This window comes from Miniopterus schreibersii (genome assembly GCF_964146895.1).
Source record: "Miniopterus schreibersii genome assembly, chromosome: 13".
Taxonomy (NCBI): Eukaryota; Metazoa; Chordata; class Mammalia; order Chiroptera; family Miniopteridae; genus Miniopterus; species Miniopterus schreibersii.
Genome location: NC_138113.1, coordinates 13,428,990 through 13,453,567, shown reverse-complemented (window position 1 = coordinate 13,453,567; position 24,578 = coordinate 13,428,990). Strand labels below are relative to the sequence as shown.

Sequence of the window (24,578 nt, the reverse complement as noted above, 5' to 3'; positions counted from 1 at the left end):
TGGAAAGCATTTTCAAACTTTATTTACAACTGTCACAGTGACAAAAAGTAGTTTGGAAAAAAAAAAAAAAAAAGCTAGTTTCTCCCTGAGCCTCAAAAAAGAACAGATAGAAGTTACAGGAGGTTCATCTTACAACAGGCATTTTTACTGAAATACTAGTTTTTTTTCCAATACGATCAGTTAGAAATACACACAAGATACTTAAAAAAAAAGAGGCCAGACAGGAGCTCAGCCACTTGTCCAAGAGCGACTGGATCCCCCCAACAGGCTCACCGCTGAGGGTCCTGACTTTAGCTGTCAGCCTCTGGCCTGCTCAGACTCCACAAGGTTGAACAAAGGGGTCTAGCGGCCAGCCAAAATAATAAACCACCCCATAAACACACATATACACAAAGTAGATCTGTTATGCAGTTTACAAGCACGTTCCCATCACACGGACAGATGATACAGGGGAGCACATGAGAGGCGGACACAGAAACACAGGGTTTTAAAAGGCAAGACCCCATCCACAAGGGAGGCACAGGATGAGAAATGCTGCTGTGAGGGGATGAGTTGGAGGAAAGGCTCTCTGCAGCCAAAACCGAAGGAAAGGGAGAGCAAGAGAGAGAAACACCCGCAGTGCAGGCTGCAGGCTCTCCCGCTTCCTCGAGGAGCTGGAAGAAGTTATTGCCATCGGTGTGTGTAACACAAGCAGACAACACAGAGGACGGGAGCAGGGCCAGTGGGGTGGGAGAGTGTCTGCTGCCCAGAACCAAACCCTGCTGATGTGTCAACCCTGGTCCTCCTGCCTGACATTCCCCAGAGCCGCACTAACCTTGAGGTATTAAATACAACCTTTATGCAAGTCCCAAACCGGGTCAACCTGGACTGACTGGACACCTGCGGGCTCACATGGGCACCTCGATTGGCAGAGTTCAGCCCGGGGAGGCTCTCAAGCCCACCTCGTGGTGGCACAGGCTGCTCTGAGACAGAGATGGTTTGAGAGTGTGTCCTGTATCCTGCTGCTCCTGGTGGTCCTGAACTATGATATGAAGAAGCTCTAAGTCCAGGGCTAACTTTTTCATGTAACAGTGCCCTTGCAGGGGACAGGTGGGTAGCGAGCGATGAAGACCACCGTTCAGTGTTCCCGCACCGCACCGTCCTCCCACCTGCACCCAGGAACACACGGGGGGAGCCAGGGATGTCATGACACCCCTTAGTGTCAAACCCAATCCCCAGCCAGCTGCACAAGAGCCTCCTCACCAGCACCCAATAATTCCCAGCTCTCGGGACCTGCACTAAAGCTCACCTCCCCAACAGGAAACACAAAAACCTCCTCTGCTCTCCACTCAGCTCCCACCAGAAAAACAGGCCAAGAGTCCACCTGGGAGTGGGTGCTACAGCTGAGCAGGCTGGCTGGAACCTGCTGCAGGCTGGGAGCCACCTTGGCCTGATGGCTGCGGCCGGGGGCTGGGGAGGGCCGTTGTAAGGAGAAAGGGCCAGCCTGGGAGAGCCCACTCACCCTGTGCCTCTGCTCAGACTGAGAGCAAACGTGGGGGGAGCAGCTGGGAGGACCTTCATGGCCAAGTGTCCACGCGGGTCCTCCAACAAGGGCATGAAGTACTCTCACTACTCCCGAAGGGTTGGGCGAGGGGCAAAAAGGGGTAAATTGGGGGAGAAGCTCAAAAGCGCTGCCTCTTAAAAAAGTAACAACCCCAGATTACTGTAGGAGTGTGAACCTGCCACAGCCAGGAGCAGAGGGTCAGAGGGGCCAGGGAGGGGGAAGGGGAGGCCTTTTCCTTCCCCGAGCATCACCTCCAGCTGGCTTTGCAGGCAGCCAGGCCACACTGCTCCCCTTGGCCCGCCTCCCCTGGAACAGACGACACAGCTGAAGTGAAGCAAAGGCCGGAGGGGGCGGTGGGCGAAGCTGGGAGAGATGAAGCCTCTGCCGTCGGAGGCCGCAGCAGCCGGTGAACACTCCGAGGAGCACATCCTGGCTGCACGTCTCTGCTCAATGTTTTCTTTACAACGTGTGTTTGCTCAGCCCAAACGTTCCCTGCTCGCTGTGCACACCCCCACCCCCACCCCGCAGAGCCCCTGGGATCCCAGCACCGCCTGAGCTGAGCTGCTGAGTCCAGATAGCGATCTGAGACCAGAGCTTCGCGCCCAGCGGCTCTGGCAGCTTCCTTCCTCCCGGGGCCTGCAGCGCCGCCGGGCTCCGCGGTGCGACACAGTTCAGAACAGAAAAGGAAAGAAAAGGGGACCGACTCAGTGGTTCGCAGGTGCAATCGGAAGCCGTCCCTGGCCTTTCAGGGAGAGCCTGGCTCGCTCTCTTCCTCCATCACAACGGGAAAGAACACAGTTCAGGTACAGGTGCCGTCTGGGGCGACCCGGGGAGTCGGTGGGGACTCTACTGCTCCTTGTTCTCTTTCGCTGTCTTGTCACAGTTGTCCTGCTCGTCCTCCTGGACCAAGAACTCCTCGGGGGGCCACCGCAGCTCCCCGCTCTCCACCTCCCCCTCTGTGGGCTCCACCACGATGGAGGGCAGGCGGTCCTTCAGTTTGCAGCAGCGGTCGAAGTCGGAGGGGTCGGGGAAGATCTGGAATAAAGGCAGAGGGAGCAGCGGGTCACACAGATCTGCAGAGAGCAGCTCCAGCCCCTTATTTCACCTATGGGTGCAGGACGGACTGGACTATGCCTGGGATACTGGGGGGTCTGGGAGGCTCCCTAAGGCAGGAGCCAGGAGCGAATTCTGGGGCCCCATGGGAAACCATCCCTCAGCTTGAAGCTGCACGTTTTCAGGGCAACCCCACCGAGTCCAAAAGGTGGGGTGGCTCTGTGTGCACTTTTTGTTTTATTTTATTTCTAATAAAAGAATTCAAAATCATGTCATCCCCAGTAAGTCACATCTCTGTTTATAACAAGCATTTTACTCCAGCAGCCCCAAGCAGGTGACAGATCGCTTTGGTAGCTCAGGTAGTTAGAGTGTAATCCCGATACACCAAGGTTGCTGGTTTGATTCCCAGTCAGGTCACATACAAGAATCGACCAATGAATGCATAAATAAGTGGAGCAACAGATGGATGTTTCTCTGTCTCTCTTCCTCTCTCTCTCTTTTAAATCAATTAAAAAAAAATTAAAAAAAAAATCCTCTCAGGATCATTATCACCTAGTAAGAGCCAGCTACCAGGTACTTTACATATATAATTTTGAACAAACAAAGTCATACTGAGAAACGGGTGTTGCTGATACTATCTTAAAGAATCTCAGGCTTGGAGAAAGGCTGCCCAAACTATGCAGCTTGGAAATGAGTGGTGGAAGGAGATTCAGACCCAGGTCTGTTTGACTATATGCCAGTGCCCCAAAGCCACCCTTGCTCCTCCCATAGATGGGTTCTGATCTCGGTGCCAGTGTAAAGTGAAGGCCAAATAAGGGTTGAGGGTGTGGCCCCAGTCACAAGCAAGCTGGGAACAAAATCCCAGGCTCCTTTTTCATCTGTGAACAACTCCTGGCTCCTTGACAGCTCTACACCTGAAAGAATTTACTTCTCTCTCCACAGTCCCATCAACGAGGCTTTAAAAAAAAAAAAAAAAAGCCTACTGTAGGTCCTGCCCAGAGCTCGGAGAAACCCCAAACCAGGCTGTACGATCAAGGACCTCTACGTGTTCCTTCCACACACATACCCTGTGACTACAGCTGACCCAATTCTTTGCCCAGCAGTTTAAGTACTTAATCCGATGGGCTGCTGGTCCCTTGCCATTCACAGCCCTCGGTGACCCATCCCAGAGCTGGAGAGAGGAGCCTGTCTGGGATGCTGGGGCTCACAGAATCACAGGGCACCTTCAAGGCCATCTCTTCAAACTCTCTTTTTGATAGATGAGAAAACTGAGGCCCCGAGGGGTCAGGAGACTTGCTCGAGGTCACACAGCTTGTTCATGGCAAAAGAAAGGAAGGCAAAACCACGAGTGGGTGGAGAGACACATTTGAAGAGATCTTGGGGATTGCCCGTTCCTGGCTCAGATCCAGACAAGCCCACAGCAACAGACAGGTGTTCTCTGTTCCCTGGAGGTACAAGTGCTCTCTATAATCTCAGGCCTTCTGTGATGCTATGAGGGGGGCCCATCTTACTGCACCCCAACCCCAAGCAGTGCAGTCCCAGCCAAGTCACTGACCATGTCACAGGTCACTCGGGGCTGCTGGGAGTCATGGGCCTCAAGGAAACCTCCCCAATCCCTGCAGACAAGTGATTATTAACCATTTATCCAATAAAGCCCTATTGCTGGGGATTAAGCCTTAAGCCAGCTGCACAACCAGGCATCATTAAAGACTTAACAAGCCTTATAAAAAGTACCCTAATGGCAGCCAGAAGGAAAACAAGGCAGGGGAGGGGGGAGGGGAGTGGGGCTGAAAGGAAGCATGGGGCAGGTTGACCCCCACAGAGGGCTTTCTCCTCCTGATACAGTCGACCCTGCAGTTCTGCCCAGCCTATGTTGAGCTGGGAGAGAGTCAGTGGCTTCTTCAGGCCCCTCCTCACTTCTCCTCACTTGAAGCTGGAGCCCCTCCCTGTCAGTGATGATACTAGCGACCCCAAGGGTCACATGGAAGAGCCAGGATTCAAACCCAGATCTGTCTCAATGCCTGTAGTTTTTGAAAAATGAGTGGATTCCACTGGGTGAACATGCCCATTTTACAGATACAAAAACTGACCAGGGAGGGTAGGCAAGACTCTGGGTTTTAACTGCTTATTCAGCTGCTGGAGGCCCCAAGAGGACCTTCTGGGCAGCCAGGTCCAGGAGCTGAACTTCCCCGTCCAGACAGTTGTCCTAAATCTTCAGGACCTGAGACAGAGCTGTGACACATCAAGAGGAGATAGACAGCTGGCCCAGGACAGACTCTACCCTCCACCCTCTGACCTCAAGCCCAGGGCTGTGCCTACCCTGTGAATCCCCAGATGAAAGATAAGGCAATCAGATTCTAACTATGAGCACCCCAGCCTAGCAAGAGTGAAAGGGACAAGCAGCAGCTCGGCCAAGTGTAGGAGGAGGGTGCCAGTGAGGGTGGAGAGCACGGCGTTTTGTTTTAAGCTGGGAATAGGTCTTTAACTAAAACGGGCAGGGTGTGTGTGAGGGGAATGTTAAAATAATGATGATGATGAAGATATGGCAGGCATATTTGTTGATCAGAATTGCTATCTTCACAATAGTCCTATGGAGTATGTAGTGGCGTGATCCCTATTTTATAGACAAGGAAACCGAAGTACAGAGAGGGCAAGTGGCTTCCTCACAGTCACAGAGCTAGGAAGTGGTCGACCCGGGACCCAAACTCAGACCTAAAGGTCTTCAAGGAAGGCGTTCATTTGGTAACACACCGTGTCAAGCCACAGACCCCAGATTCTCCTATGTCCTTGACATCACATGTATAACCCCAACCAAGTCCTCTCAATCACCCATTCCTCAGTTTCTCCTTTCGTGAAGCAAAGTGACCTTCTTATCTTGCTAGGTGAATACAAGTTCTTGGCAAATACAAATATAATAAAATGCTTTGAATGCTAAATTCAAATCTGAATGTCCTTTCTGGAGCAGTTTCAACAGGACTACGGGAAGTGTTCAATCTGCAAACAAGAGGCAGCAATACCAACGCAGTAATTAAAATAACTCCAAACCATGCCTTTCATACCGGGAGCTGCACAATTAAGTCTCATAAGTCCCTTGGGGGAAGTCTGAGCCCTGAACTTCTGATACTGCTCAGTTGCCAGAGAACTTTGCTCCCTGAATTGTTCAAAGCAGGCGCCATAAAAAATATATATATATATATATTTTTACAAAGCCTGTTAATTACATTTTTAAAAATCACCGTAATAATCTAACCCTTCCATCAGAGATTTTATTTTATTATCAGATAATAGCAATTTATGCCTCTGAAAGCTCTCTCCAAAGACAAACAAAAGGCACCCAGACACAAACAGCTTCTCATTTCCTTACACGCAGACAGAAAGTCCTGCAGAGAACTGCTGAGGATCTCGCCAGCACAATCTTATCTACGACAGCTGCTTAAGAGGCTGACCCTAAGGAGGTCAAGATTTTTCCACTAAGTCATGCTTTTTAATCATCCAGGCAGCAGAAAAATGAGAGGTTGCAACTGCTATTTGATGGGGTGGGGAAGGCAGTGGAAAAAAGGACTCAAGGCAGCCTTGCCAAGCACATGACAGGTAGGGCCGAGGCGGCCGGCCAGCGGCGTGCCGTTTGCCTGCAGGAGCTGGCAGGCAGCAAGCAACTGCCCCCATTCCAGAAAGAAAGTGCTTCTGGTTAAACCGCTCGCCCCAAAGCGCCCCTTCTCTCTGGATAAGGGAAAGCCAAAAAAATAAATAAAAATTATTTTTCTTCCTCCTGCAGCAAAAGCTCATGTGCAAGAGGTCCAGAGCGGTCGGCGGGGTGGTTCTGCCAGGCATTTCACACCCTCACCCCCAGGACAGGGCACATCGAGAGGCGCCCACCCCTGGCTGGATTCGCTCAGCTCTGCCCCTTCCTCCCTCTGCCGGCACCGGAGGTCTCGTCCAGCTGTCACATTCAGCCACTGGGGCCGACGGCTTGGATAAAACTAATAGACACCAAGTTCCCTCTTTTGCAAACGAAGTGATGTTTTGAAGTTCACAAGCATCAGGAATATCCCGGGTCCCAGGTGCCCCACTGTGCAGAAATGGCAGACATGCAAACTTGGTCATGGTGAATTTTATGGGAGACACATCTTCGGAGGCTTCCTTCGCCAGGTGACCTTAATGCCAACAGGCCCTGACGTTTTGGGTTCACTGGAAAGGTCAAGGGAACTTGAGGACCTTCTAGGAGGAAGAAATGGGCTGTGAGATGTGGTCTGGATGCCAATATACCAGAATTTCTGGCTGTTATAGATCAGAGCTGTCTGATAGAACTTCTTGTGATCATGGAAATGCTTCCTATCTGCGCTGGCCACCAGCAGCCGCTGGCCACATGTGGCTACTAAGCACATAAAATTAGGCTAAAATTTTTCTTTAATTTTTATTAACATAAAATTATGATACATTTAAATATAGTATAAATTTAAGTAGCTACCGCGTTGGACAGCACAAACATAAATGTGTAAATATGAGGACAACGGAAGCAGGCCTGTCCAGGAAAACTCAGGATGTCTGGCTGATGGACTGACACAGGCAGCCTCCGAGCAGAGAGTCTGGGGTTGAGGGGAAGCTCCTGGAGGTGAGCAAAAAGACTTCAGTATAAAAGTTGCCAGCCAGTCAGCTCCCATTTCAGCCATGGAGGGGAGCTGAAAGGCAACACCAGGGCTCCAAAGGCCTGAAATTTGGGGGCCCAGCTATCAGTTGTCCGCCTCTAAGCCAGGTGACCTAAACCTGGCTGTCTCTGGGGCAGGGAGAGGAGAGAAATGGCTGGCACCTAGGATGGAAAATGTGAGTGATTCTGGTTGGACCAGCCCTCCCCCGTGTGCATGTGTGGGTCCCTCAGCCACCATCCCTGACACACAACCTGAGCTGGCCACAAAGAGGGCGGAGGGCTCGGCAAAGAGCTGAGAGATGCTAATAGGGAAAGCGGACACCGGCAGGCAGAGGAGATGAAAGGTGGTTAACTGGGCACAAAGGGCTAATTACCAGCTCTGCAAGCTGAGACCTCGGTAGCTCAGACACCCTGCTCCTCTTTGCTGGGGTGGAACAGAGGTGTGCCGGGGTGGGTGGCCAGGGGAGGTAGGGCAGAGGGCCTGAGCTGAATAGCCACGTAGCTCCCCAAGGAACTGAGAGCGATCTGCTTCTGTGTATGAAACCACACAGTAAGCCTCTCCCCTCTCTGGTTCCAGAGGGGGAAAAAAGTCAACCTCCAACCCACTACGGAAAGTGGCCAATCCCATGTGAGCCTGAAGGATCTGGCTTTGACCTGGCCCCATGTCGCACTGTCTCCATGACCATGGTCAAGTCATTTTGACTTCTCTGAGCCTCAGTAAAATAAGGAGGGAATTTCTGCTTTACAGTATTGTTGGAAGATTTCCATGGTGCTGTATGTTGAGCGCCATCACAGTACCGAACAGGTTCAAAGAAGTGGAGGCCTGTCTCCCAGCCCTTCATCTATAAATTGGGATTAATGCTAATTCCCATCTTGTAGGGCTTTGGAGAGAATGAAGTACAGGTATGTGTGAACATGTTCTGTAAACTGTAAATTCCTAATGATGGTTCTCATTAGGTAAAGCTGGGGTCTCCAAGGAATCTTTAATGTGAGGGACTGGAAAGTAGTAGCTATGGCTTGGGACAGGAGCAAGCTAGCAGCATGCCTGGGCTTGTGCTCACAAATTCTAGGCCAGGTTCTAGGCCAGCAATGGTTTGACCTATCGCTTCCCTCCCAGTGCCTGTGTTTTCCTAGGGCATGGGTTAGCCGGCTGGAATGGAAGCCACTGCCTTGTCCAGATCCTGGTCCTTCAGTGGAAGGCCTAGAGCTACAGGTCTTTCCATTACACGCTTCCCCCTCAGCCTACCGCACAGGCAAGTCAGACCCCTTCTGCCTTTCAGCTTTGCAAAGTCAAGGTTTCTTATTTTTCTGGAGAACAACGAAGTATTGGCCTTGCGTGTTTATCCCTTCCTAGGATGGGCTGGTTTATAATGATGGGCACATCTCTACTAGCATCCTGCTCTCCAAGGGCTGAGTGAATGAGCAGCAGCTAATTCAAATGAAAAGCACACCCTGCATTTGCCCCCTAACAACAGGTGAAGACAAGAAATATGCTCTTTGAAATACTTATCTCCTGCTCTTTTATCATCATCACCCTTATTATTTACATTTAGTGACTTTGCAAAGTACAATGTGGCTGGTAAGAGCAGAAAGAATTATAGCCAAGGACAGAGTGGCTGCTGACTGGGTTCAGGGAGGGAAGAACATTCTCCAGTTTCCACTGGGATGCGAGTTGTCTCATTCTCCATCCTCGAGACGCTCACCTCGCTCAGAGATCTCCTGGGCCGGGGCCATGGAATATCCACCTCACCCTCGCCTATCCTTCCCTGCTGTTTCCAATCCTATAGGATACTTGAGCAGAGATTTGGGGCTTTAGAACAACTGTTGGATCTCCTTCCTTTGGATTAAAGATGCTTAAGCCTCTAGCCTTGACTTAAAAGAAAAGGAAATCCTCTGGATAAACACCACCCTTCATAAACATCTTTCAAACACACACCCATCCTGCAAGTCAAGAGTTCCAAATTCCAATTAATTAGCACTAATTGCTGATGATGATGACTCTACGGCCCAGTGAGCCAGGGGCTTTTGGAATGTTAAAGAATGTCTCCCCAGGGCAGTGAGAGAAGACTGCAGTCATCTGGCATAGAGGATTGAAAATACCTGCATCCTATCAGCTATATCACTATTGCCCGGAGGAAAGAAGACATGCCTCCCAGTCACCTCTGGGCCTCGGGGGATGACAGAACCCTTTCTCTGTCTCTCTCCTTTGGCACTAACCAATGCCCCACAGCCACACCTTCTCTCCGAAAGCCCAGACTGACGTGGCTGCCATATCCAACCATTCCGTCATTTTTCCTTTTGGAGACAAAATCTTAAAGATTTGCCCTAGTCTCACAGCCCTTCCCTTCCCAACCTCTACCATGTGGCTTCCAAACCCACCCCTGTATGGGAACAACTCTTTCAAGCCTCTAGGACTTCCTTACAGCCCTGCCCCGTGGCCTTTGCTCAGCCTCAGTCACCACCACCACCTCTGCAGCACACAACCAGGCCAGTCAGCCTGCTCCAAGCCATGCACGCTCTCCTGATTCTCACGACCCTGCTCAGGCTCACCTGGCCTGTGTAACATCATCTTCCCTGTGCTTCCTGTACTTGGAGTCATTCTAGGACTTTCTCCAGACTCGGGCATCTTAGGCTGATGATTCCCCGGTCTATAGCTACACTTCCACCTTCCCATGATCTGGGAAACATCTCTACTTGGATGACATCCCTCACCTCCAATTCACCTTGTCCCAAAGTGAGGTCATCAGCTGACTTCTGCGTCTTTAAGTTAAAAACTCCCCCCCCCCCCCCAAACAGGAAGCCTTGCTTGATAGTAGGTCCTATAAAAGAGGCCCAGAGATTATAGTTGGTCATAACTGCAGTACTGATGCTAAAAACACTCAAGCAAACAGGGCTATATTCCTAGTGGTCCACTCATCTCATGGAGGCCGTCTACACTAACAGGAAGGCAAAGGGCCTATGTCCTCTGATCAGACATATTCTGTTCAGTCTAGAGCTTAATGCCCAAGGTTCTTTCAGAGAGAGTTAAGTATTTTTTTAATAATACTCAGATGTTACTTGCCTTTTCCCCTGTGTTGACCCTTGCACTAACGGTAGAAAAAACAATGGTGGGTGAAATTGTTGGCACCTTAACATGAATTAATGAATGCAGTGATATAAACTATACTTGTAGTCATTATATTCTTCACCACCTCATGCTCACAATTTAAAAAAAATTAATGTTTGCAACAAAGCAGGAGTTTTATTAAATATTGACTCTTAAGTGCATGTTGTTTTAATATTCTATGTGATAAAATGGAAAGTCAGCATAAAACACTTTTGCTGCATATCAAAGCACAAAGGTTGTCTCGAGGGAAAAAAGCACTTATGTGATTGAGTTGTAAGCTGAACTAGCCACTTTTTCCACGGAACACTTTTTTTTTTTTACTTGAAAAAATGACCAACAGACTACGGCTATTCAGACTTGGTTATTTAGCAGACACGCTCTCAAAAATGAATAAAATGAGCCTCTCACTTCAAGGAAAATGACTGACGGTGTTTGTTACCAGTGATAACAATTGAGCTTTCAAACAAGAATTGGAATTTTGGAAAACTTGTATTGGCTACTGTAAGCTTGACAGTTTCCTAATACTGGAAGAATTTCTGATGAAGCCAGTGAAGACATTAACAAGTATGATTTTTTTTTTTTACATTATATAATGAAATGTGTCAACATTTGGAAGATCTGCATAACTCAGGGAACCTATATTTTCCAAATGATCTACGCCAAACATGAGTAAAAGATTCATTCAAACTGCAAGATAGACTAATGGGTTTTAATATAAGAGTACAGGAAGTTCATTGCTAAGGTTTCAGATTCCACTTGGCCACTAACCTTTAAGAAACCACTGCTTGTCGAGTTGAGGTGAAATATCAAAGAAAAACATATTAAAAAGCTATTAAAATATTTCTTCCTTTTCTAACTACATACCTGCATAGGCCAGATTTTCTGTTTTTACTCTAACTAACACATATCACAACAGGTTGAAGGCAGAAGCAGATATGAGACTCTAGCTGTCTTCTATTAAGACAGGTACCAAACAAATTTGCAAAAATGTAAAACAGTGCCTTTCTTTTCACTAAACTTAACATTTAAAAAGATATAATCCACAAAAGATATAATCAGAAGATATAATCCACATAAACAAATCTTTATGGGGGTCCTAAATCACTTTTAAGAATATAAAAGGGACTGAGACCAAAAAGTGTGAGAACCACTGACCTAGAGAAAACAAACACACTCAGGATGATGCTCATATAAGTCAAAGTTGAAGGTCAATATATTTTAAAACTGGAAAAGATTTCAGGGGAACATAAAAGCTGCCTTCAATATCTGAAAGGCTGACATAAGAAAGCAAGCAGATTTTTTAAACTCCAGGGTTGATCTAGGATGGGGATGGTGGATTTCACCTTACTATACGATGTTCTAATAACAAAAATGATACAGTCAACTCTCCCCTAAAGACTGAGAAATCAAGGCCCAAAGAGGAGACGTGAGTTGCCTGAGCTGACACAGATAGTGGCAAAGCCAAGAAACCAGTTACCCAGATTCACAGTCCATAATCCCGCTGTGCTGAGAGGGTCTGAGCTCCGTGTCCCTGGCAGAGTCCAAAGAACACCTTCCTGACCCAACACCACGCTGCGGTCGAGTGTGTTCCCGCATCTGATAGGAGACTGGCCCAGTCGCAAGGTGCCCTGCGGTCCTACAGGGCCACAGTTTTGATTCTAAGGCCAGTATGTCCAAAATTTTGTGTGTGTACCCCCAAAAGAATTTTGAAAAACTGTGTCTCCTTTCGCAAGTTTTTAAACTGACACTTAAAACTTCTGATGTTATAAATCTTAACATTTTAAAATAAAACTCTTATGCCACTCTTTGCAAGGCACTCAGCGGCTGATCAATACCACGGCAATTTGATATCAACAATCTCTTATGAAAAAAACTCATAAACAAGCTCTTAAGTCAAATCGTTTTCCTTTCTCTACTTGCCTAGAGGATTTTGCTTAATATGTTTTTATGTTTGAAAGTTTCAAGTCATTAGTTTTTCATCCTTCCCTGCAATAAAAAGATGTATTTATGTGTATAAACTGACTTACGGTTTTATGTCACATGACCCTGAGGCTTACTGCAGCTATTAGTATACAACTGACCAGTAAATATACCACAAATAATTATTAAACACAAAGGTACAGTTTTGGAGACTGGTTTCTTAATGTGACAGATAATGGGGTTTATGGGGCTTCCTAGACAGTAACATTTTGAATGATTTATTTGTTTGATGCTGGCACTGTTCCTATATCCTGGGGGGAAAAGCACCTTAAAATATTCAGGATGGGGAGAGGCAGGTCCTTCTCTTATAAGGGGGAGGAGGGCAATTGTGACAGGAGAGGTAGGAAGAGAAAACTGGTGGAGCCGGTCTTCAGGAAATGCAATTTTAGAAAAGCAACAGAAGGAAGTTGAAGATGTGGAAATTGATTTTCCGAAAAGGCTCTCTGCTGTCACATCCCTTGGAAAGTTTCTGTGAACCCCAGGGACAGCTGTCCTCCTGTTTTAACACTTTGTTAAAACATGAAATAATATCGACGTAGAACATTTTATGTATTAAAAAGTAATTTGGCGTGAAAACCTCCAATATTGGGATGCCAAGGAAAACAGCCAGGAAGGATCCTGACCTTCAAATGTTATATCCGAGGGGACAAATGATCCAGGGAATATAGAAATCATCAGTCTTTAAGGATGTGTCCATCTAAGAGGATACATTCAACTCTTGAAGAAAAACTTCCTTAGTGGTAACAACAGTGATGCCAGCCTCAGGAAGTCATTGGTCCTTCATGGCCATGCACACAGTGTGGCTCAATTACATTTTTGCTTTACTCACTTGTAAGGGGATATCTGTAATACTTTCAACAATAAACATAAATTTAAAAATAAATAGACATAAAAATAAAAATTTAAATTATCACTACATAAATGGAAAACTAGTATTACTTATAAAAGTAGTAACTATAAAAATATACTAACATTTTAAAGTTTGTCTATGTAATGTGTAAATTAAGTTTTCGAACTATCAGGAGTATGTGGACCCTACTGGAACACTGGCCAAGGCTGTTGTTTACTTGCTGCAAAGCACCTGGAGCCCTGCAGAGTTGTTGGGTAGAAGGCCCTTGAGCACTGGGCCCAAGACTTCCCTTATGTTCAGATCTACTTCTAAAAGCTCAGTCCATCCTTGATTTGGGGGAAGCAATATTTCTAAACCATAACCATTCCGTGAGCCATACGTGGAACCCCAGAAATACCAAGATGGCTCAGGGGCCTAAACGTCCATCTATCCAACCTTCGTGGGTCTCCAGGAGGAGGCGACTCCACTGGTCTTCCTTAAGGTCGCATGGTGCTCCAGTGTCATTAATGAAATAAAGAAGATAAAGAGAGCATATACCAATGTGCATGTGTAATTTTGTCAGTGCTCCCACTGTTCGATAAGAATATGACCACCGGCTATTTTGCAACACTGGCTAACTGCCTAACATTATCAAGTGCTAGCATCTCTGCTCAAAATCAGCAATTAACAAACCAGAGGAAGATGTACAACATCTCCTAACCGCTTGAAAAGAACCAAACACCTTTCTGACTCGATCCACAAAGCTCCTCCATTACCCCATCCCTATAGATTTTGACACCCCTGAGATTCTATTTGCTAGAGCTTTCAATTCCGGGAGCTTATATTTTGATAAACTATTTGATTTCTTTTCTGTTTTTAAGGTAATATATAATCAAAAGGGTTAATAATGTTGAATCTCTTTGAATTGGTATCTCCACTTGCAGGAATTTATTCCAAGGAAACCAGACCTGTGCAGAGATTTATGTAAAATGAGGCTCAGGGCAGTGCTCTTTCTAAGAACCGATGGTGCCACGACCTCAATATTCAGCGATACCAAGTGGTACGTAACAAAATGAAATGCCATTTTACAAAGAAGACCAAATGACAGGAACACAGTCACAATATTATAGTAAGGGGGGGGGGCGGGAAGATTCACTATAGCATAGACAGTATTATCTCAATTTTAAAAGATATATAAATGCATAGTAATATACTAGAAGTAAACATATAAAAATGGTTAAGTATTAAGAATATGAGTGTGTTTTTTCTTCATACTTCTCTATATTTTCCTAAATTTCTAAAAGTAATAAATACTACCTTTAAAATTATAACACACACACACACACACACACACACACGCCCGTGGGAAAGCCAAGGATGCTTCTCAAACCCAGGGTGGGTAAAGCAAGTGTCTCCACTCTCCAAAGTAAAGGCAGAAGGTATTCTATGAATCCTGCCCGGGAACCACTGTTAAATTCAAGGTATTCTATTAATTCTGCCTGGGAATCGCTTTCAGGTTCGTATTTGGGGAAAGTCAGACCTAGAGGCCAACCACCTCTGGACTGGAGTTTGTGAGTGCCCTCCTTGCTCAGGCCATTCTACTTGGACTGAGAAATCCAGAACCTTCCTTCCTATTGGCTCCAATAAAATTCCCGGTGGAGAAGCATGTAGTGGATGCTGCTTCGGCTAAGTGCTCGGTGCCTCTTCGGTGGAGTTTACTGAGCAGGAGCTTCTGGCAGCACGAGGCAATTAATTCTAGCAGGGTGGGGGCAGCGGGAGCTCCCAACATCCTCTGAGGTCAAAGTGCTAACTGGACAATAGCTGGAGAAACTTTTGGCTAATTTTCCTTTTTTTCTAAGACAGGTCTGTTCAATAAGGGGCCCACCCCCGGCTGAGGAGCGAAGCAGCAGGCACAGGCTTTGATTTACTAATAAAGAATCCTCCTGAGGTGGGCTCGGGGACAGGGGAAGGACAGATGGTGAAGTGACAGGCAGCAGAGGTGGCACAGCGGCCGGGAGGCTGGAAAGGGGTACAGCCCGGTCAGCTCTGAGCTCGTGTGAATGAGGGCCTGTCTTCATAACCTCCGAGAATTATTTTAGGACTCGGGCCTGAGAGATCATTTCAGGACATTCACTAGACACCCAGGAATAGCTCTTGGCTCCAGTCACAAGATTCACCACCCAAACGCATCCCTTTCCCTAACGGTACAATCCTCCTTTCTGTCCAACTTGGGGGACTGGGGTGACGTAGAGAAAATGCTGATCCTACAAAAGTCTATGCCATGGGCTGGCCAAGGTAGAGGGATCATTCCCAGTGCAGGGGAGGGAGGGAGGAAGGGTCCGACCAACCACTCAGCACTCGGTAAGCAGCTATCACAGGACCCTGTGTGGAGCCCTGCGGGAACAAAGCACAGCCTAAGACACACGCCCAGCTCCAGGGAGCGATGAACACAGTGGCGCTGGCGAGGCGGCAGGCCCAACACAGGCCCTTTGAGAGAAGGCCGGGTGTATGGTTCCAGTGCACAACTCTCTGGCTAGGAAAGCGAAGACGGCTTGCTCTCTCCTGGACGGCCTACAGACTGGCTGTTGTGACCACGGTGTGCGTGCTGGGGGGGATCCCCCGTGGGAATAATTCCAGCCCCCTGCAGGCCCTAACCCAGGGGCATTCCAAAACAGAGAACGCAATGTCTGTGTCAAGGCTTCGGGCCTAGGAAGGAAGGTGCTGGACCCCTCATAGAAGGTGGACTGGGTCTGAACAGAGTGTCTACTGACTCAAAAAGAAGCAGGCTGCAGACACGGGCCCAGGCCACCCAAAGAAACGGGCTCCTTGTGCTTCAGAGCCACGTGGCCCTCACTGCCTGTGCTGCATCACATGATTATGATTTGTACCAAGGAGGGAGCAGGGGGCGGCGGGGGCAGGGACAGGGGAAAGAAAACGCGCTGCGATTCCAATAACATGCCGTGTCCACGGCTGGACGTCTCCTGCCAAGTGCTGTGGAATGTTAGCTTTATGTCTCTCCAGGGACAACTGAGGCCTTTTAAGTCTGATGTTGGGAAAGATGATTTCCTGGAGACCATGGGACTTCCATGCGGCTGCTCAGCAGAACGTGCGGGGTACCACGGCCGGGGGTAACCGAGGAGACGGGTGAAGAGGAAGACAGAGTGGCTGGTGAGGTGGGCCCAGCCCGGCGTCCCGAGCAGGGGCTTACGGGGACGGAGGCAGGGACACGAGGCAGGAACCTCGCTGAGGACTTAACTCAGGCAAGCAGCCCGACCCACGGCGTATTTCATCACGGGCATTTACCCAGGCGGGAGGGCAGGGAGCCAGGCGGGGCGGGGGGCTGATGAGGGAGGCCCGGCATAGACGTGAATGAAGACAACCTGTTTCTGAACCGCTGCCTGACTTTAGTGACTTCACTGAGCCTGTTCTTTGGTAAAGAGTGAGGAGGGGGCGGGAGAGGAGTCACCTGTTGCTGGGCCAGGGAGATGGAAGAGGCTGGGGAATTCGGTCCAGGGAGAGGCTAGCTCTTGGCCAGCATAGTGCTTCAGACCCGTCCTAATGCAGAGCTAGAACCGAGGCTCTCAGACCGCCAGAGCCAATGACAGGGCTCTGGCAAGAACAGGTCGCCCCCCCACTGTCCCTCCTCCCTACCATATAAAACGCCAGGATCTCCCTCCCTTCTGCCTTGGGAAATGCAGGGGAAGAGGCGGGGAAGCTCTGAGCTCTGTGAATCAAGGAAGGCCCGGGGCATGGGGCAAGGTGGCATGTGAAGAACTAGCTCCCTCTGGTTGACAGCAGTCCTCGCAGCTGCCCTGAGAAAGAGAGTGGCTGCCAGTGTGACTGGTAGTTGGACATCAGGTGGTCGGAGTACGTGACCAAGAAGGAATACAGAGGGCCGCGGGTAAGGGACACGTGTACTGATCAGAGAGGAATCTAAAGAACCCAGAGAAGGAGAGTTATCAGATCTTGGTCCAGATGCTTTAGAAGGGACAGTTCTCTATCTAGAAATTAGCAAGGGCAGTAAACCTGAAGCCTCAGCAAGCTGTGCTGGGGCCCTTGGGTTGTGGCAGCATTAGTGTCCCCAGGCAAATGCTCAGGACCCTTCCCCATCAGGACCTGGCCAGTCGGGTGGTGTGGAGGGAGAGCCAGTCAGAGAGGCACTCCAAAGTGCCACGTTCTTACAGCCCCTGGAGCCAAGGGAGGGCCCTGCAAAGCAGCCACTGGCTTAGGGAAAGGAAGAAGACCTTAGGCGGCATAAATTCTGTCCCAGGGCAGGACAACAGGAGGCCCACGGATGCAGTGTGGGGAGGGAGTTGCAGCCATCAGGGACATAAATGTCCTCAATGAGACCCTCCCACTCAGACTCTGTGAGCTGGCTGCCACCCACAGCCAGCCCAAAATGTACTCAGACTTTCTAGTAACCATTTACTCACCCACCTGGTGGTGTTATAATTCATGCCAAGTGAGTATGCAGACATGAATTTCTCATATTGAATTGAGTCTTTAAATAAATGTCAAGACAAAATAAGTCACTGGCTCTGTCGATTTTTATACATGCTCACAAAATAGCACTAACTTCCTAAGCTCAAGAGATGGGGCTTACCTGAATCTTTCAGGGGATAAAAAGGCATCTGCGTGAAGCCGTGACAGGCATGAGGCTGGGGAGGCCCTTTACAGATGCTAAAGCAGAGTGAGGGTGGCCAGCTTTAGAATCAGGAGACTGGACATCATTGAAACAACCATCTGCGTCTCAGCACCTGCTCTGTGGAGGCCCTGAACCAGCAGGCACCTTGGTTTGGGAAGGGGTGCAAGAAAGGTGATGGCTGATGGGCACAAAGAGGGTAAGAAGTCATCCCCTGCCCTCAGAGACCTGGGCAAGGAAGGTAAGGGGAGACCCATGTCCCCAAAACCCAGTGCAGCAGCATCTCCAAGCACAACATGCCACAGGTGTTGCAGGAGGTCATATCTGGGTCAGGGAAATCAGGGAAGCTTCGTTCTCGGTAGGTCTGGAAGGTGGAAGAATGATTGACAAAGCCCAGTGTGCCTATTTATTTTACGACCTTGTTTCAAGGTCAGATCACAAGCCTGAGATTCTATTTCATCTGCCAAGTCAGGATTGATGTCTCCTTCCCACTTTCAGTTCCTTGGAAAAGCAGGTCTCAGTAAAAATCAGCGTACTATTATTACCCTCAGGCAGAATGCCAAGAACAGAGCTCTGAGATCTTCCGCCCCCAGATCTGAGCCCAGCCTGAGCATGCACAGTGGACGGGCTCTGGCCAAGTGCAGCCCCAGCCAATCCCCAGAGCGCTGGTGGGAATGTGTTTAATTGGAAGGCACTAGCTCCGAGCGGGCCCAGAGAGTATCCATCATATGGCAATTGTCAAGCAGGCTCTCTGCAGAGCCCTGCACCTGACATCAACCCGATGTGCCAAGGGGCATCTGGAGATGCAACAAAATTAGATTAGAGACAGAGGTGTCTTCTCAAAGTCCTAATTTTCTTTCAAGGCCAGCCCCAGTCTGACCTCAATCCAAGCCTTCTCATTGCCACCCACACCTGGATTGACCATGGCTTCTGTGTTGCTCCACCAGACTGCCTGTGTTCCGGTGGTTATGTACCTACTGGCTTCCCAGCATGAGTCCCAAAGCCTCCCTGTGCAGGCGCCCAGCACAGCACATTACACAGAGCAAGTGGCCAATAAATGTTGCTTGACTAAAGATTACAACCTGTCCTCTTCCTCTTCATCAGACAACCAGAAGACCTTTCTGAAATCTGTGACAGACTGCTTTGAAGTTCTAGGTAAGATATTTTGGAACTGGACAGTAGCCCCCAGCCAGGCAGCAGGGACAAGTTTCCCGCTGGGCTGTGAGAGCTGAGCGGTGGCCCTCAGTCCAGCACCACAGGGAAGATTCGAGGGTCCTTTCCTCAGGCAGCACCAGGACATTCCAGGAGCCCGGAGCTGATCTGATTTTCCTCCTGCCGTTGCGGCCCCAGCTCAGCCTTCCTCACCCAGTGCTGCAGCCCCGTCCTCCAGAGTCACCTGCCTTCTCCCTCAGACCCAGCAGAACGGCCTGAGAAAAGTGTCCTGTGAGACCCGGCCCTTTATCCTGGGACATATTGAAAAGGGGAATTAAAAAGCACACACAACACATACCGACGGCTGTGTTTGGAAAGGTGCTGTGATGGAAATCTAAAACTCAGAACGGCAAGAAAACCTCACCTGTAACCACAAAGAGATTCAGTCTGATTCAGTGGCTTGGAAACTGGTATTTGAAAACACCCCAGCTGGTGAGCCAGGAAACTTCTGCCCTCCCACAGGCTGCTGGGCCTCCCATCGTCTCGCTCAGACCCCTCTGGGAGTGGAGGGAACAAGACTACCAGGAAAGGGTATTCCCCTCTCTCCCACACTCCCTCGGGCCACCTGAATATTTATTTCCAGCCAGCAAAAGGGGGTTGACCACACTGGTGCAAAAACAAAGGGGCCTTCTTAAACCTCTCAAGCATGTCTGTGGTGACTACAGTCACCCGCCAATCTACCTTTCCCAGCCTTAGCTTTCATCTAGGCAGTCTTTGATCGCCTCTGTCCATTGCAGCCGCCTGGCTTTCTATTTGTTTCTTTCTTTCCACAATAAATGCCCCTGGAGTGGTTCTAAGGAATGGCTAGCCAGAGTAAGCCTGGAATCTAGCAAAGAACCAACCCAAGGTACAAACCCACGATCCATCAGAAGAGCAAAGCCTTGTAGTTGGGGACTCAAGTCACCTTCTCAGTCTGAGACTGTTTCTTCCTCCACGGAACAAAGACAGAGTCCCCCCTCCCTCAGAGCTATGGTCAAGAGTGAATGAGGCCCTGGCTGGGTAACTCAGTTGGTTAGAGCGCCGTTCCCATACGCCAAGGTCATGGGTTCCATCCCTGGTCAGGGCACATACAAAAAACAACCAATGAATGCATAAATAAGTGGAACAACAAATAGATGTTGCTCTCTCTTTCTCCCCTTCCTTTCCTGTCTCTCTCTAAAATCAGTAAGTAAAAATTTAAAGAGTGAATGCGTATCATCTGTAAAGAGCGTGGCTTACAGCAGACTTCAGTTACTATTCAGTTAATATCTGCTAAATGGGCCCATGACAGCTCCATTTTTCTTCCCCACGCCAGCCACCCTACACAATATCCCTAGCCCCAAGGTCTTCCCTTAGAAACAGACTCCTGCCTCCCCAAAGTGTAATAGCCTAGGTACTCTCCTCAGAAACCTACCCCACAGGTAACCTCAGGTGTTCTGACACTGTCTGGGGGAGGTGGAAAAGCAACATGGCAGGCCAGAGAGAGTGCTGTGCTGAGAATCCAAAGCTCTTACTTAGGCCACTTTTTTGGTCCTTTATATATTTTAAATCCACCACACAGGACAATTTCTAAGCTAGATTCCAGCTATGGCGCCCCTGAGATAGCCTCTCTTTGGGGAAAGCTCTCCTCAATTCTAACATTAACTCCTCAATTCTGAACATTAACTCTGTAGGAATCAGTTGGTCAACCATCAACCTGAGGAAGAAAGCAGAGTCTGACACAGCTATTCCTCCACCAGACCACCCTTCCCCATTACTGCCCCTCAGAGCAGTGTTTCCACTGCCCAAGGCAAGGCTGGGAGGGGAAGTTCTGTCTGAACGAGCTGTGTGAATTACTTCCTTCTTAGCTGCCTGAATGGGAGAGTCCACAGCCACCAGGATGACTAATTAATAGCATTGGCTCCTGTTTGATGAACCCTTACTGTGTCCCAGGGACTGTCAATGCCTTATACACATCCTCTCATCTGTTGGTCTTCACCACAATTCTATGAGGTAAAAGATACTGTTGCCCCATTTTATGGAGGAAGAAACTGAGGCTTACTGGCATTAGGGGACTTTCCCAAGGTCACACAGCTCTTACAAGTGGCACTGGGATGCAGAACCAAGTCTGCCACCGGGCCCAGCAAAAGCCACTAGGCTCTGAGGAGCTAGAAGGAAGCCAGCACTGAACTCACCTGATAGGAAAGGCCATCCTTTCGGGGGCTGAGGCCAATCTCCTCCATGGAGGGGGTGTTCATCATCACCTCAGTCATCTCGGCAGATCTCAGATAGTCAGGGCTGCCAAGAAACCCAGACCAAAAGTCAACAAAACACACACTTTCACATTCCCACTTGTGGTGCACTCTGCTGTTAGATCAGGGGAGTGTCTGGAGGCAGGATGAGAGGTGTTCAAAACAAAACTCATAGAAAAACAAGCTCATACCCCGAGGAAGTGCCTTACGAGTCCAGAGCGTCAGGGCTCTCAACCTTGATCAACAAAGCCCATTGTCTGAAAACCTCTCTGGCAAATCTCTTCCCTCCTCCCCTGTACTAGTCCCCACTGGCACAGTGACTCTGGGTTTTCTTTTAAGTGACAAAACTAGAAAAGCACACACATACATAAAACCCAGTAGGAAGCTGAGTCCATCTGTCTATATTAAAACTAATTCAACCTTTCTCCAGGGGAACCTCATATTATGACATAATAACAGGTCAACCTCAGGGAAACCAAGTCTAATAATAATGCCTTTCTAAATTTCTCTCTCTGGTGTGTGTTTTTCGCAAAATGTCTCACTTAAAGCCCCAAGGGGTCAGCTTTCTGCAAGTTTCACATCTGCCATCCAACCCCCTTCTCTAGCCCCAGCCACAGCAGCTGCAAGCTCACAGCTTGAAAAACATCCCTGGATTAAAAGCCTTAAGGATGCCCGGACTCTGATGGCAAAGGAAATTTCCAGAGGGGCCAAGCTGGCCCACCGATGTCCGACATGTGAAAGTGCTTTGTACTCTGTACGCCGGACACAAACGTCCCATTATCCTCACACAAGCCATGGGAACATACAGGGTCCCGAAAGCATAATGCAGAATGGCACATTCCAAAGTCAATGTACTCGCTACACAACACCCGATATTTTCATGCTTTTACACAAGGTTTAAAAAAGTTAAAAATGGAACAGGCTTTAGAGAGACTATGTCTAAGGAAGCAGGGGTACCAAACTCTTCTTCATTTTATGGTTACTATAGAATAGAAATGACACTGGATTTTGAAACAGAAGCAATAGGTTCTGGTCCAATCTCTGCCACTTAAAAGCTGTGTGATCTTGAACCAGTCATATAACTTCTCTGAGCCACAGGTGCCCTGTTTGTCTGTTACCATGATGCTAATAACGCGTATCTCCCAGTTAGGCTAAAGAGCTAATCTCTTGAGGGGAGCGGGGAGTGCTAATCAACTATAAAATAACCCCCATCTTAATTTCTCAGGGGGATAATAACTCCGATGGGCTCTAAGGGGTTAGAGCCTTGGCAAATTTTGAGCGGCCACAGGCGCGAAGCCTCCAATAGCCTTTTCAGTCTCGCCCATATGGCACCTGGCTGCTCACACACCACGGAGGTGATAGGGAAGGGGAGCCCCAAAGGAGAGAAGAGACCATCTTCTAAGAGAAGATGCTGGGTTTGGGGGCAAATTTCGGGTCAAAAGCTGGGACTTCAAAGGCATTTTCCTCCTGGGCCATGGAAAGACGGCCGCCCCGGGCCCCCGCAAAGAGTTGGGCCAGAAGAACAAGAGCGCACAGGGCTCTCGCCTGGTAGAGGGGCGCTCGATCCTCGCGCGGGCCCGAAAAGTTGAACCGAGAAGCACGAACTTCCCGGCGGGCGCCTGGGCTGAGCAGGAACGCACCCAGCTGGAGCGTGCGGGGCCGGGCTCCGGGCACCCGCACCTGAGAGCGCGCTCCGGGCCGCCTGCGCTCGCACCCCCGCCGCGCCTCCTCTTGCGCGGAGCAGGAAGGAAGCCGCAGCCGGCGCGCAGTCCCGGCGGCCTGGGGCCTCGCTCCGCAGCCCGCGGGCGCCGTGGCGCAGCCCTCCCGGCCCGATCCCGGGTGGCGCGCAAACCTCCGGCGCCCCCTGCCCGGCCCAGGCTCCTTCCAGCCGGGGCCGGCGAGGGCGGCTCCTCCCCAGCCCAAGCCCCCGCGAAAGCGCGGCGGTCTTCAAGGGCTATGGAGAGGGAAGGGGTCCGGAAGGTGCAGCGAGCGTGTGTGCTCCTGCTTGTGGCTTCAGACGTGTTAGGCTTGGGGAGAGCCTCCCCCCACCTCCGAGCTCTGCAATCGCCGCGGCTGCACCAGCTCAGCCCCTCGCCCGCTGGCCTCGACGCCGAGACTTGAAAGCAAACAAAAAGAAAACGGGGAGGGGCCCGAGAAGAGCAGGAGCCCCCAGAGCCAGGCAAGGCTCCTGCCTCCTGCAGCCAGCCCTCAGCACGGGGAGTTTTATTAGCGGGGTTCGGGCGTGATCCCTGGTTCTCCCCCCACCCCGTCACCACTATATATACCCCGGCCCAGACGTCCCTTGAGTGAGGGTTTGAGTTCACTTCCTTTGTCTGGATGCTCTCAGCACCACCTCCCCCCACCCCCATCCTTGCAACCTTGACGTTGGCTCCTGCACGGGCTTGGGCGGCGGGTAAGTGCCCGGCGCCCGCGTCCCTCGCACCCGAGCCCGTCACGGGCAGGCGCCCGGGCCCCGCAGCCACCGCCGCGAGACGGATGCCCGCCGAGGGCGCAGGATACTCACCAGTGAATGGGGAAATATACAGACATGAAGTCCTAGGGGAGGATGACCCACGCCCTTGTGATTTAAAAACGGTCCCTGCGTCCCGAGTAAGGATGTCACGGGCGCGGACGGGCGCGGCGGGCAGGGAGCGGGCGGGCGGGCGCGGGCGCCGGGCGTCCGCCGGTCCGCCTTCCGGAGACAGCCCCACTGCCAGCGGCGTCGGCGCAGCGCGCGGAGCCCTGGGTTCTCCACCGAGCTCGCGGCCCCACAAAGAGCCCGGGAAGCCGTACTTATAGCGGCAGAGGCGGGGCTCGGCGCCCCGAGGCCCCGCCCCCCTTCGCCCACTCCTGGAATAACGTCACCAAAATCATGAATGGCTTCGGCGCTCGCAGATCCCGCGGGCGGCAGCTCGGGGGCGCGCTCGGCTCCGCTGCTCCAGGGCCGTGGTTTGCTGCGGCTTCCAGCCCGGCCCCCCGCCCGCGACTCACACACGCAGACACGCGCGCGCGCACACGCACGAACCGGAGCTGGAGTTCAATGTCAACGCCGCTCCGAGCTCACAAACCCGCCGCCTCGGCGCCCCTCTCCCCGCACTCACCACTCGGGGCTCGGGGCGGGGGACCATGGGCCTGAGGAGAGCGCTGGGCCCACTCCGGAGGTGACCCCTTGGCGGCCGCGCTTCGCGGAGGGAGGGCTCCGTCCCTCGACACTGGCCGCCTGGCGCCAGCGCTCTCTTTCGCACCCACTCGCGGTCCCCAGCCCACACCTCGGGACCCTCCGTCAGCGTTCATGCCCCAGGCTAGGCCTCGCCCGCGGCACCTCGATCGCTGCGCCCGAGGCGCGTCCCCTCCATCC

At 50.4% G+C, this 24,578-nt stretch overlaps 1 protein-coding gene across 1 annotated transcript; it reads right to left on the bottom strand.

The window, feature by feature from the left end:
- LBH (LBH regulator of WNT signaling pathway) lies at nucleotides 1–23,990 on the bottom strand. Its single transcript, XM_081157078.1, has 3 exons — nucleotides 23,745–23,990; nucleotides 21,164–21,266; nucleotides 1–2,578 (listed from the first exon to the last, which is right to left on the bottom strand). Exons 1-3 carry the CDS (start codon nucleotides 23,768–23,770, stop codon nucleotides 2,390–2,392), a joined length of 318 nt encoding a protein of 105 aa, XP_081013204.1. The 5' UTR covers nucleotides 23,771–23,990; the 3' UTR covers nucleotides 1–2,389.
- Nucleotides 23,991–24,578: the final 588 nt, after the last annotated feature.

Excerpts from the sequence above, each read along its gene's own strand:
- LBH (XM_081157078.1), bottom strand. The coding sequence starts at position 23,770 with ATGTCTGTATATTTCCCCATTCACTG. Across the intron at positions 21,267-23,744 it reads GTATATTTCCCCATTCACTG|CCCTGACTATCTGAGATCTG; the intron begins GTGAGTATCCTG and ends GTTTCTTGGCAG. Across the intron at positions 2,579-21,163 it reads AGGATGGCCTTTCCTATCAG|ATCTTCCCCGACCCCTCCGA; the intron begins GTGAGTTCAGTG and ends CCTTTATTCCAG.